Here is a 14,438-nt window from a genome sequence, read left to right on the forward strand (position 1 = left end):
AGAATCAAAGTCTTCTTTGACTTATCTGTTTGCCTCTGTAGATCTATACGGCTTTGAGGACATTTGACAGTACAGAAAACACATGGCCTTTACTACTCACATTTCTGCACGAATAGTTTCAGCTGCTCACCCTTTTATTGTGTGGCTGGAATGTGAATGAAAAGCCTCAGGTGAAGGTGGAAAATTGTACTCCATTGATTGTGCACATACTGCGTGTCCCTCCATTTAATGGTTTTGATTTTGTTAGGGAATTATTAATAATTTGTTTGTCTGGGAAGCCAAGCTGACTCCTGAGATGTAGATGTGATTGGGTCACTACCAGACACAGAACATCTCCCGAGCCTATCAATCAGTGATTGTTTTTTTCAATGAATCATTGCGAGTCCTTTGAGAATATTGAGTGAAATGTATATGAACGTATGTGACTGTTTTAAATAGGTATCAGCAGTTCTCAAGAAAGCAGGGATTGAACTCAGGAAAATCCTGCCTGGTTCTAAGACACTGGTGCTACTCGATTAATAAAAAGGGGCAGAATTAATCCATGAATTTGTTAATTAGGTATCTCTTGACTTAACACATGAGCTACCTGAAGGCAAGGATAAGAATAGGACATAACAGAATACCTTGTGCAGTCTATGACGACCATAAAGCTTAGAGAAATAGCTCCTGTTTAATTTAATGGCTTTTGGAAAATTACCACATTTCAGTTCCACTGTATTTCAGTCCACTAGCTTTCTCTTTATGTTTTAGTGGTTTAGTGTCTGTCCTTACCTACACACTGATGCACTATTTAACCATGTGATTAGGATATGTAACCTTCCAAAAAAACATATTGCTCATTATTATTATCTACTTAAATCATTTTTAACATCATTTGAAATGTTAATGCAATGAGGCTCCAGAACACTGCTGCCAACAGCCGTTCCCTTGTCTTCCGGCCAACTTTTTATGTTGACTTTTCCTTTTGTGCATTAACTACACAACAGATTTAAGATGATTTGAATGCCCCTTGAGCAAAGCCCCCCCTCCATCTGAAATTATATGCGAGCAAAAGATTCGGTTAGATAGGCAGATTATAATACTATGCCTTTGTCATCATAATCTCTTTTATGAGTGACTGCACACAAATCACAATGTGTAAATATTAAACAGATTAATAATCACAAACAAGTCAGGATAGTAAATGCCTTGGCTCTATGCTCCAAAGTGGAGGGGGTGGAATTAGAAATGGGCGAGGGACAGGATGTTCCACGCAGCTAATGCCTTCACTACAATTAGACTGATTTATTCAGAGTTATGCGCTGAACACACAAATGGCAGAATATATTTACAAACCAGATAACATGAAAACAATGGTAATGAATGGTGTTTTCCCCCATATTCAAGGCCATCTCCCTGACGCTGTACCCCTCCCTTCTGTTTCTCTTGTTTTCTGTGTATACAGGCTGTGCCTTTGTCAAGTTCTCCAGCCACGCAGAAGCGCAGGCCGCCATCAACAGCTTACACGGTGGACAAACTATGCCTGTAAGTAACGGACTCTAAAAACACAGAATTAACTTTAGTGTCAACTTTATTTCAATGCAGTGGCAAACTATTGCTTTTCCTCTCAATGGGGTTTTACAGAAAGTTTTGCAAGGGATGTGATGCCACTTGGGTGTTTATTCATGCCACTTGTGTTGCCTTTGGTCCTGTTTGTTTCTCAAATGTTTGAGGTAGACTTGGATAAAGTTTACAGCAAAGGTTGGCAGACTTTTGGATTCAGTTTTCTGCCCTGCCAAGAGGCAGACACTGACCAAGTCTTCTTTTTAAAGTTTTCTATTTCACAGGCACATGCCCACTGGAGGGTGTATGCTCCCTTTTAAAATTCAGTACTGAATGTGTTTGTCTCTGGAAAAAATCTCATACATTTAAGACAGTAACACACACACACACACACACACACACACACATTAAAGACACTAGAATATCTTTCTGTCTATATATCTATCTTGTTTTTTTATATCCATTTATGTCTATAGCATGTCAATACAATATACCATATAAGTATATATATCTACAGTCACCACAGCAACTCTTTTCAAAGCACATCAAAGGTCCACAGACTCACGTACATTCTCACTGTGTGTTCTCGCACACAAAAGATTCCCACAGTCAGCATCCACTACCTTACAGCGCACAGCTGCATATTTTGTATCTGTCTTTTCACTCAATATCCATTTCCTTCTCCTGCTACTGAGACTACCTTTACAGCAGACAGATAGAGAATGTTTACATTCACAGTCTTATAAAGAAATGATTACTGTACACTGCACAAGAATCCTTGAATATGTCTTTTAGAGATACGCTGGCTGCATATGTAAATATGATTCTATTTATGTATAAGGTTGAAACTGAAGCCTTGGAATACTGAACAAATATATATATATAGTTCAAGGATAGTATGTAATGCCAGGAGTTATGGTTGCATTCTACATAGGATTTCCATGTGCTTACCGTAAAGATGGTTAAGGAGGAAACTCACAGAGAGCCTTAAGATAATGAGATGCGTATATGTGTGCCAGACAACAATCACCCAACTTACATGTCCTGACGAAAGATGGCATCCCATTGGAGAACTTTTTCTGGCCAACTGCAGACTGAAGGTTCAATATTCACAGGCCTTTTAGTCCTGGCTTGGTCCACCAACTTCTGACAAAAATTTTTTAAAAAATATGAGAAAGAGAAACAAAAGTAAAATAATAACTGAAAGAATAAAAGCTGAACAATTGATTTAATTGCAACCACATAACATTAGCTTGAAGGAGTCCTGTAATGATTTGATGTGTGTGTGTGTTAGGCAGGTTGTTCATAATCTAGCCAGAAGAATTATGGGATGCAGCTTCGATAATATGGGCTAAAAACTCTCTGATACAGTTGAGTGTAAGACAGGGTACTTTTGTGTATGTAAGAGACAAGAGCTAGACAGAATTTTTGAGCCATGTTGTAAACCAGAGCAAACTAAAGCATGGATGACTATTTTCTGATTGCTTATAGATTGAAATATTTCTCACTGCATGGGGAAATAGGCCTCTGTGAAAAGTTAATAGTTTGAACAGCACTCTTAACCTGTTCCTGAAAACTGAAATTAGTGTGAAATTAGTGGCTTTACATTGGGAGACAGTGTGTCATCTTCATGGTGGAGCAATTTAATTGTGGTAGTCGGCACAAAAAGATTATTCCAGAATTGGTGTAATTAACTTTTGACACTTTATATGCTGTTTAGTAAGTGTGTGAGAATGGCTCGACAAGTAGTGTTACCTACATATAATATGTGTGTCATCAGCATAACAGTAAAACTTATTCGTTTGCTCTAGATACGTCCAAGTAGAAACTAGATGAATACTACAAATGTCAAAAAATTAAACTGGATTGAAAACCCAGAATCTCAACTCTACTGAGGCTGAGGATGAAGGGTAGATATTGCTGTAAATATTTTCTAAAGGAGGAGTAGAAGTGGGTAAAAACTTTTTCCTGAGACCAACTGCATGTTTAAAAAATAAATAAAGCCAGTGGTCCCCATCGCTATAGATAATAGATAAGATTCTTACATTGAGGGGGACAAGTATCGGGCTTGATACACATGACAGCCTCTTCCAGCATCACAGAAAGAAAATGACTGAAAAACAGCTAATTGCAGTCGAATTATTAGCAGTGACAGTTTGGCCCCTGTCAGGGGGCTACTTTTTGTTAAAGAATATTAAACATTTAAAACGCTTGAAAACACTTATCAAGGGAGGCCTCATTACAGTGACTAGAAGGGAGGTTAACAAGTAAGTCAATAATATTGAAAAGCACCCCAGAGTTAGGATGGATCTTCAAAATGAGGTCAGATTAATAAGCCACATTTGCTTCCTTAACTGCTTGCCGATATTTCAGCATTAAGTCCTTCGTGATATTGTGAGACACTTGCAGTTTATCAGCCTCCCATTAACTTTTAGCTTTTCTACATTTATTCTTCATAGCCTGGGCATCACCTACCCGAGGCATGGGTATTTATCTTGATATGTTGTGGAATAGTGTTGAGCTGTAATACCACTGCTGCTCACCCCAGTTGTAATTCAGACTGCATAGGAATCACTTCGTTTATTTTACAGACATAGGACGCCGCTGACGATATTGACCATTACACAGAATTGCAGGACGAGACTTCACATGCAATGCAAGAAAATGATGCAAGAATCACTCTGGGCAACCGACTGTATTGCACTACGCAACAGATGTACATTTAAATGTGCTTTTGAGTGATGTGGAATATAGTGGAGCAGTAAGATAGAAGGACTTGCAGAGAGTACTGTAGGTAACAGTGTGTTGGTCTAGCTTGATATACAGTGCTTACGAGATGCATTCGTTGGTGCTGATTTGTTTAGTTGAAGAATGAGGCCATCAAACCTGTAACTCTTGTCAAGCTGCAGTTAATTACATACTGAATATGCTTCTTTCAGTCTTGAACAAGGCCACCAAAAAGGCTTAAGTAAAAGAAATGATGAATTACGAAGCATCTCCCTGCCAGTGCTGTGTGAGTGTGTTGAGTACTGCACAGCTGGACACACACATGAGCACACACTCTCTCTGGCAGACATCCGCACCTTCACACACTTCACTGATGTTCCGCAATAAATATTTACGGACGCTTCCTGGCAGCCAGATAGTGTCCTGGAAGCCAGATGTAATTTACACATCTTTTTGATGCCGCCTCATTTTGCATTACATTGAAGTAGTGAGGGAGGGAAATAAGTGGTAGAGTCAGTTTAACTTTGTGTGTGGTTGTTGTTGTGCTCAGTGGAGACCAAACTTTTTGGCTTGCAGACCGCAAGGGTCAAAAACAAGTGGGCCTCGAGCCAAAGAATAATCATGTTGCACACTGATCATGCAGAATCATGGCAGGCCTCTTACTGAAATTTGATTATAATCAAGATATTTACCTTCTACTCAAAAGATCTTGTTGACTCAATCAACAGAATATGTTTACATCCAGGGGATTTACATAATTGGACTCCTCTGGGGCTGTTTTTGGCTTCCTTGTGCAAATCAACATTTGGCTCATGCGGACTACTTTTGCGCACTTTGTGTATGTTTGTCGTGCTGAAGCCCTGGCACAGTTGCATTGAGTGGAGCCACTGAGCCACCTGAGGTCTGCTGCAGATGAACTGTCCAATGCAACATACGGAGCCTCAAACAGACCTGGGGCGTATCGAGAGCCATCCAAAAGTTCATTAATAATCTATATTATCCATATCTCTCTCCCTCTATCCCTGCACCTGTTATCCTCCTCTCCCCAAATCCAACTTCCTCTCAGATTAATAGGCAAGGTGGCCATTAGTACCCAACTAAGGCTTTGGTACCAATGGGGGATGCAGTTAATTTGGATAATATCACTGCCACATGTCGTCAACAACAGACTAACAGGAGGCAGGATTCAGAGAGTGGGCTGCTCTACTCACTGCCTGCTGCCAGCTGTGAGGTCTGGATGAACCTTGAACAAAGAGTTGTCTCTCACTCCCTCGCTGTCTCTCTCTCCCTCTTAATGTTCTCTCTACAGCATCTGTGTTACCTGGCACACACGCTCATGCCATAAATAATACGTGCACCAAAATATGCTGGCCCAAAATGAAAGGCTTTAATGAAGCTTAAGGGCAAGGGATGCCACCGAAGGGCATGCGCTGATAGATCGGGTCATAGCTTTAATTGATGTTTATTACAGATCGCAGGTTGTTCCAAAATTAACTTAAAAGGCGATTGGGCACAGAACAGGCACTCTCACTGGTTCAGTTGTTGAATTACAGTAAGGCTGCAGAGGCACAGGTGGCAAAACTTCAAATGGCAGGGCCGGGGGCAGGCAGACAACACCCGGGCAAATTGCAGACATTGTCATGTTCGGTGTCACAGCATGGCTGACAGGGTCTGTGGAGCTCGCCGGTGTTGGCAGGGACAAGAGCGTGCATGTGTGTGATACTATAGTTCTGGATTAATGAGCGATAAGACCAAGCCAGAGAGCACTGTCATTGTAACGCACAAATTCATCAGACACCGCTTGAAACTTTTGTAGAATCTCTGCAGGCTTGCAGCTGACATACTACATGGAGTGTTTTTGTGCTCCTTAGAAAGTGAAAATTTAAAAAAAATGTAGTAAACACACCAAGTGCAAATACCGTTATGAATGACAGTATTCTTCCTCTGTGTCTTTTGGCTTGATGCAGTGTGCTCGGCAGCTGCAGCAGTATGTGGTGGACAGCAGGGCCAGACCAAGACAGCATCATCCAGTGCTAATGAGAGACAGTCCTCCCATGAGGCTAGCAGAGATGTAGCAAGGTTCAGAAAGTTGAATAAGAAGCCCACAGGGGGTTCATCCAATTACCAAACAAACTTGTTATGGTGTATTCAATTAATTTCTTACAGATTTTTTGATTAGCACCTTTAGAGTCTGTAAGTCTGCGGAAACCGGAGACAACTTTGAAAGTTTCATTTGTCATTTAAAAGTAGCAGTTACATGTTTGCTGAATGGGGGAGAAAGAAGGTTCTTATCACATTTGTTGTTAATCAATAATATGCTTTTCGAAATGACAGTTTTCCCTTCAATGAGCGTGCTGTTAAATTATATTGCTGTAAGCCTCTGTCGAGGATAGAAGATGAGTGTCTGTTTACCTGTTGGTACGTACTTAACACCAGTGTCTTTGTATCACAGTAATGCAGAGATAAAAGCATAATGCCATTTCACTGGTGTAGTTGAGTTCTAATCCCTCAATTACCGTTGTGTATTTTCCCATCTACACATTTTCGCGGCCTATACAAAATCCAATATGGGAGATTTTCACAAGTCAAGTGTGTTGTTCAAGGAATTAGATTAGTTTCTGAACCCGTGACAAATTCCTTAGTTGTACCTGTCAAAAGTGAAGGCTCCCTGTTGGCCCTTATCAAATTCAGCAAATTCATTTTCTCTCCAGGTATGGGAGTCATGCCGGTGGAGGTTATTATTCTGTTTGTTTGTCAGCTTGTGATTTTCTGCTACCAGTGAGGAGTGGCTGTTTTGCATCCAGTGCCTGTTGTCTGCTGCCACCTGTTCCTTCATTACCTGGCCACATATTACTCTTTCTATATGTGGATAGAAACTCTTGATCCGTGAGGGGGATCACACTCAAATCTTTCTCTGCTTACACCTTGGATCTAGTCAGAATAGATGAGATGCTTGAGATGTGAGGATATGAAATTCTCCTGTTCAGGGGTGAGGATAAGAGAAGATTCTTTTTTTTATTTATTTTAGAGGGGATATTTTGGCTTTTATGTTATGAAAGTCAGAAATTCTCAGCTCTGACATGAGTGGCAGTGCTGACAACACCTGCAGAGGCTGTTGTAGTGCTTTAGTGCTGCTGCCAAGTCTGTTCAGTGTAGACATGGCAGACTGGGTCTCCTCCCGTGTTGTCGTCTACGGCAGAGCACTCTGCTGGGAGAAGCCAGACCAGGCCAGGCTCTTGAGTCATGGTGCAATGAGTACAGGCAGCCTCGGGCTTTCATGGTCCCAATGCTCACAATGCGTGTTCTTCATGAGGTATTAAATGAATGTAAGAATACACAGATACACAAAGCAGAAAATGAATGTGATCTAAATGCCAGGCCCCCGTGCTGCAGGCAGGCTTGTGCAACAACGCTGGAGGAAGATGTTTGCTCAGCTCCAGTCTCATTAAATCCAACAGCCCAGTCCTGTCGACTGGCCCACAAAGTTGAGAAAGAACTGGAAAAGGTCTGGAGGTGGGATGAAATTAAATTAGAAAGGGAAGAACTGCGCCGTTAACGCCGCCACGTCGGAGTATTGATTTAACTAATTGAAATGGCATCGAGGGAGAAACACCAGATGGGTCTCCTCTGGCCTGAGGTGGGGTGCTGGCTGGCTCTGATAGGATCCCATCTGAGACATACTGTCCCTGGGGTCCAGGCTGATGCCTTCGTTCATTCCCCAGCCTCTTTCTCACACTTATCTACAGCCAACACACTCTCTCAGTTGTGTTAATAGAAGGTTTGTTCGACACTTTTCACATGGGTTAGTCGAAAAGCTTACTTGCAAAAACTCTGAACAAGAACTTATTTCTTTTACTTTCTTTTGCATATTTTGAAAGAAAAGGGAAAAAAGAACAACAACAGTAGCTGAGGGAAGAATAAGGCTTAAGAAAATGGTGACTGATGTTAGGGTAATGTAGAAAAAAATCAACAAAACAGGTCAGGTTTTGGCAGCATATTAAATATTATGTAAGGTTTGTTGTAGCAGCCATGACTAACAAATGCACCAAGCACGAGACTCCTCTGGCAAACTGCCCTCTCAATGGCACTATCCCTTAGCTGTTCCTGTTTAAAATTTCATGAAGCACTTACAAAAATAGGACACACATTTTGTATGAATTACTACAAAATAGCATGAAGTAAGGCTGCACAACAGCAAGACTGGGACTGTGTTTGTTCAGTGGCTGAATTTACACTCTCTCACTGTGCAGTTGCAATATTCAGCTTCACGGGGCATACGTTTGTTTGTTTCTATGATTTTCTGTTTGGATAGCTCTGCTTTAGTAATGTGCCACCTGTAGGTAGCACTCGAGCTTAAACTTGGACCTGTAGAGCAGCTTGGTCTGGCTTTGTTGACTTCAATTTCTTATACAGAGAGTAACATAAAATTGTGCACAAATAAACAGGTGTATGCACTATCACTCACGCCCGTCAGCCTTGAGTTTTTCTGTCAGTGTTCGCTGTAGTTCACCCATGTTTTCGATTCGTACAACCAAAGAAAATATGGAAATCTAAATCAAAGCCTGAATTTGTACCGACCCTGTCAGGATGAGACATTTTGTGAAAGATGAATCCAAGTTGTGATTATGGAGTCCTTTTCTCCCCATGTCTTTGCTTTTATGATCGTACTAATCATATCCTGACTGCCCCCTGGCTGCCTGTGTCCTTCTGTCCTGGTGGTGCTCCGTGCTCTTTCCCAGCATGCACTGCCTGTAATTAAATAGGAGCCTGGTCCTCTTGACAGTGTCTGTGGCTGCTTTCTCTGCCTGGCAGCCTCCTGAGCCCCTCTCTCTCTGTATCTATCTCTCTGTCTCTCACTCACACACTCTCGCTCTCCTTGCCTGGATGTCACATGAGGAACTGACTCTGGACTCTGTCTCTCAAATGATTTAATTGGATGCAAACTCAGGAGCGCAGACATCAATACGGAACTATATCTGCCATAAGGCAAAGCCATTAGTCAATACTTCGCCCTCCACATGCCGAAGGCTTTTGTCAGACCTAATTACCCAGTGCTGTATTCAGTGGAGCTTCACCAGTGGGGGACTGGGACTCCTGTGGGATCTGGTTAGGATCACAGTTCACTCCCAGTGTATACAGTGGAGTTGGAAAGTTCACAAAAGCAAATATCACTCACTATTCTCTTCCATTTAACGCTGACAGCTAAATGACTGCAGTCATAAGAGGTGAACATTCACTTACAGAGATATTAAATCTTGAAGGCTGCAATGTTGTGCACACTGGACATCAGATGACAGCAATACTCACCACTGATTCTCCTGTTTTGGTAGTATACTCACACTTGTTTTGTTTTTTTTATTTAAAGAAGGTCTATACACTGGTACAGATCAGCTCTACATCTTTTTATTACGGATCCAACACGTTGTTGTAGGTCATTTCCCAAGGGAAACACACACATTGTGAGGAAGCTATTTTCAGCCGCACATTAAAAGATGCTAATGTAATGCATGCATCCAGTAACCTTGTTTCTAAATGGCTTATATTTAGGTTATGGTCAGATTGATAGTGTTCGATATGTTAATATAGCTGCACACTTCCTGTTAAAGCATCACATATGTAAGCCAGTCAGTGGAGTTAGTATTGATGAGATCAGTACTTTGACTTTTGTTTTAGCTTTAGGAAATTCAGATGAGCTTCCCAAACTGCAGTAGTTACAGAATATGCATTAGTTTTTCCCAGTATATATCTGTTAATTCAGTCCAGTTTAGCTGGCCAGCCAGCTGAAGTGGCAGGTGCAATCTGCAAAATGCTGCTGATTGAAGGAAGTGTGTCAGTTGGAAAAGTTGGTATTATAAGTTGTCCTACTTTGTTGAAACTCTGACTGACTGGATTATTCTTTGTTTATTTGCTTTAGTCAATCTCCAGACAGACATTAAAAAGCGTGATAACACACTGCAAAGTGTCCATATGAATAATAAAAAAAGAAACTGAAAAAATGTCTCTATCCTCAAAACTTTGTGTAAATGTGGAAGTTTAGTTATATTTTACTAACCTTGTAAATGTACATGTCTCCGCAGGGTGCCTCGTCCAGTCTGGTGGTCAAGTTTGCAGACACCGATAAAGAGAGGACCCTGCGCAGGATGCACCAGATGGCGGGCCAGCTCGGCATCTTCAGTCCTATGACCATCCAGTTTGGGGCCTATGGCGCCTACTCTCATGCTGTAAGTCTCAGCCCGGCGGGGGAGGAGACGGTGAGCTTTAAAAAAGAAATGAAAAACTGTTGTGATTTGAGGTTTGAACTCACTATCTCTCCCACTAGGCATGCAACACTCCTGGCGAACGACTCCTTAAGTGATTCACGCTTTTAAATGGCTGTTGGAGTCCGAATTTGCAGAGGCTTTAGAAAAAAAATGCTGCACTGCTTTTTTGTATTGTGTCTTTTTATCCCTTCATTTGTCCAGGGAAGCTGCTTATCATGTATGCTCAGCGCTACACTGTTTTACTTTCATACAGTTGTAAGCACCCATTTCATTTTCACTTTCCATTCCTACATTTCCTGACTTGGGCTGTGAGTTTAAACTGCCAACCTGAGCTCTCCGCTTTAACATTTCATCTATTTACATATACCTTTACACTCAAAAAGAGGAGCAAGTCATTACCAAGAACCCACATCCCCTCGCCCACTACCCCTTCTCCCCCACCTCCCATTTCATATTCACACATGAAAGTCACAGCCTGGGTTAGGAGTGTGTGAGATTTTGCACTCACACAGTAGCTAACAACTCACCCTGACAGGTGAGAATCGCCCACTCACGCACAATCTCTCCACCAACTCTGCACGCAGCCCCCTTTTTTCTCTCACACATATACATCCATACAGATAAACATAGTCTGTCTCCGGCTTGCGAAACTCATCTCACTGCATAGCCTTTATATTGTGTCAGTATAATGAGCACAAGGCCAGAGTGGTGTTACAGAATCCGGGAAGCAACGCTGCAGGGCAACACAGACCACTCTGTTCAAGAACAAGGCATGGGCCAAGCAAACAGAGATGTGAGAGTAAACATGCTCTGGTCCTGCGGCTATTTCACCCTCCTTTTCCTTCTCTGTCCTTCCCTCCATCCCTCCCGCCATTCGCCTCTCTCCCCACTGCTCTTTAATCCAACAGCAGATGATGCAACAGCAAGCAGCCCTGATGGCAGCAACACAAGGGTCCTACCTGAACCCCATGGCAGCCATCGCTGCCGCGCAAATGCAGCAAATGGCAGCTTTCAATGTCAACGGCCTGGTGGCTACTCCCATGACACCGTCCTCAGGTATATACGCTAATGGGCACGAACTAACTGGCACAGGTGCAAGAGCAGAGGCACATGCAAACACGATCACACACATGCGGGGCTTCTCTCCCCATTTCTCACTGCTGCCCTGGAACATTTTCATCATTAGCAAGAATTATAGAAGCAGTAGTAATGTATTCATTCAAGGCCTCTCTGCCTTTGCCCTTGTTACATTTTTTAAGATGTGGGCTCAATTTTCTGAAGAAGCAGACATTGCCAGTGTTGAATTAACAGAAGCAGGAGTCGTATATTGAGTGAGGCATGATTGGAGAAGATGTACAGCATTCCTTGACACTCATTGGCAGCCACATTATAGTCCCTCTCTCTCCTCCTCCCTCTCATTATCTCTCTCTCTCTCTCTCTCTCTCTCTCTGTCTGTTGCTCTCTCCCTCTGTGTCTCTGTGACAGTGTGTGTTTTCTGGGAACACAGCCAATCCGATGACTTTGGATGCAGAGTCCTTGGCTTATACAATATAAGAGCAAAGATTTGTGTGAGATAATCCTGAACCTCAGTCTGAACTATCTTTCTGGCCCTTGTCATGAGGAGCTTTGATGGCTCGACACTAAGTAGGCAGGCCGCCTGAAGGCAGGGTCATTGCAAATGTATTAAATAAAGTGGCTTGACGCTGTACCTGGCATTTGTAATCCACAAGTCCTACATATACCAGGTAATGCCTATCAAACATAATCCTACATGACTTAAATGTCCTTCACCTGGATTAGACAAATAATAAAAATCCATCAGTACAAAAGGGCACTGACAAGGTGACGGACTTGGAATGTCAGCACAAGGAGGACGGGCGGTTAGAAGAAGAGGCCCGTGGCCCTGCGTACAATATACTGAACATTGTGGTACCTTCAAACAGACAGTTATGTACCCCAAGTAGACTAACAAAAATATACCTCTTAACAAGAGTATTAGAATGAGGAAATATTCAGAAAATCAGAGTGCTACCTTTATTATGTTCTATTACGGAGATGGATGAGTGCTTTTGCCCCTTCACCACCCTTACACCTTAACCAGTGTGCCACCTTGACTGATTTTAGTAACTGTACCATTAGTTCAGACAGAATTGGTATCAAATTGTACCAAAATACACTCCATCGTGGGTCAAAGGGTACACATTTTTGCTCATGAGGGCCCATTACGTGCCTGTCATACATCTGTAGCACATTTGCGAGAAAGTGACAAAATATACCTCTCTTGTACCTCTATTTTTGAGTGTGCAGCATGTGAAGCAAGCCCCCTGATGTTTCCATAATGACTCTGTTTCTATATGCAGGCACCAGCACACCCCCGGGCATCTCTGCCACAGCCGTGCCCAGCATAGCCGCCCCTATTGGAGTCAACGGATTCAGTGCCCTCCCGCCTCAAAGCAACGGGCAGCCCACTTCTGAGCCCATCTACACCAATGGTATTCATCCATACCCAGGTGAGCCGATGGAGGTTTACATAAAAGGAACATGAGATATCTCTGTAGCTTCTACTGTCATGACTCTGTTGCTTTGATCTTGATACTTCAAATTAGCTGCTTCTATTGTAATTTATGAATGTTTGATTATTCTAGTGTTGCGCTCGATCTGAAAAAGAACATCACCTACTTGCCACAGTGCAACTTCAACATGTCGGTTGTGACACGTTGAATTATATCACTGCTGGGGCGGCTTAAAAGTTGACAAGAGTCCTATTTTACTTCACACCCTCATTAGATCTTTGTCTGATTTGAACTGAAGCGTTTAAGACTTGAGGGTCAATCAACAGTGTCTTTGGCAGATTTCTGAGCAGCCAGCCCTAGTATCATGATGAATCCATCAGTTCATCCATCAGTCTATTATGGTTAATTTGATGTGTCTCAGCCCGTCCTCAGCTTCTTAATGTTGTCTGGGTCTGATTCCTGAAGAATTGACAGACACACACACTCCCCGTTTCTGCATTATGCAGAGGCAGCTGCAATTGTAATGAACTACAAAGTGGTTTGTTTGGCATGTTGTTAATATTTGATGCAAACATCTGGGGCGAACAGGCATTTTGAAGAACTGAGATATGACAACCCAAATATCTCCCACTCCCTGTGTGATCTTACCCCCTGATGGTTCTCTACCGCTAAGCCAATTTCTGTCGTGCTCTTTAACATTCTCTTTCTCTCTGCGTCTGTCTTGACCATTCTCCGTCCTCTCTGTCTCTTTCGCTTTCACTTTCCTCTTTGTCACACCCCCTTTCTCTGTCTCTCCTCTCGTCTCTCTGCAGCACAGAGTCCAACGGTGACCGACCCTCTCCAACAGGCTTATGCTGGCGTCCAACACTACGCAGGTGATCCGTCTCTCCTACCTCCTGTACTCTCTCACTTCCTCCATCTGTCCCTTTCCCTCTCCCTTCTCCCGTTCTGTTTGTCACATCAGTGGACACTATGACAGGTAGAGATAGCCGGACCAGCCAATTTCCTCCCGGATTAGGCTACTTTACATTAGGATTGCAAAAAGGATTTTCAGTTGACTTGATTATACACCCACACACAAAAAAAATCTTAATTCCAAAAGCACACCGAGAGCTGAGGATCTGAACCAGCCATAGCCTCCTACATGAGAGATGACATAGACCTCTCATAACCACTGCTCTCTGCCTGACATCAGCTCTCGTTAACACGGTGTAAGTCTCCCTCTCTTTCTTTTGTGTGTCTGCTTAGTCGACCCGCACTCCACTCCCCTTTTTGCCATACTCTTTGTGTAGTGATCTGCAGCCAAATGAGCCCAGGCTCCCAGTCATAATGCAATTTATTTATGCAATGTCTAGAGGACGCAAATGAACAATGGAATAATGATTTGAGTTTTGTT

The 14,438-nt window shown here is 42.5% G+C and overlaps 1 protein-coding gene across 16 annotated transcripts in view; it reads left to right on the top strand.

The window, feature by feature from the left end:
- celf6 (CUGBP Elav-like family member 6) overlaps nt 1-14,438 on the top strand; it is a 142,498-nt gene that overhangs the window by 111,029 nt on the left and 17,031 nt on the right. For 11 of the 16 annotated variants that reach the window (XM_073464221.1, XM_073464223.1, XM_073464225.1 and 8 more), the window contains exons 5-9: nt 1,445-1,524; nt 10,347-10,490; nt 11,441-11,585; nt 12,890-13,039; nt 13,855-13,917. In XM_073464221.1, the coding sequence (XP_073320322.1) occupies nt 1,445-1,524; nt 10,347-10,490; nt 11,441-11,585; nt 12,890-13,039; nt 13,855-13,917 (582 nt within the window). Of the gene's footprint in view, nt 1-1,444; nt 1,525-10,346; nt 10,491-11,440; nt 11,586-12,889; nt 13,040-13,854; nt 13,918-14,399; nt 14,403-14,438 lie in introns of all 16 variants that reach the window. The other 5 variants (XM_073464227.1, XM_073464231.1, XM_073464228.1 and 2 more) reach the window with 2 other exon arrangements.

Source organism: Pagrus major, chromosome 4 (genome assembly GCF_040436345.1).
Source record: "Pagrus major chromosome 4, Pma_NU_1.0".
Taxonomy (NCBI): Eukaryota; Metazoa; Chordata; class Actinopteri; order Spariformes; family Sparidae; genus Pagrus; species Pagrus major.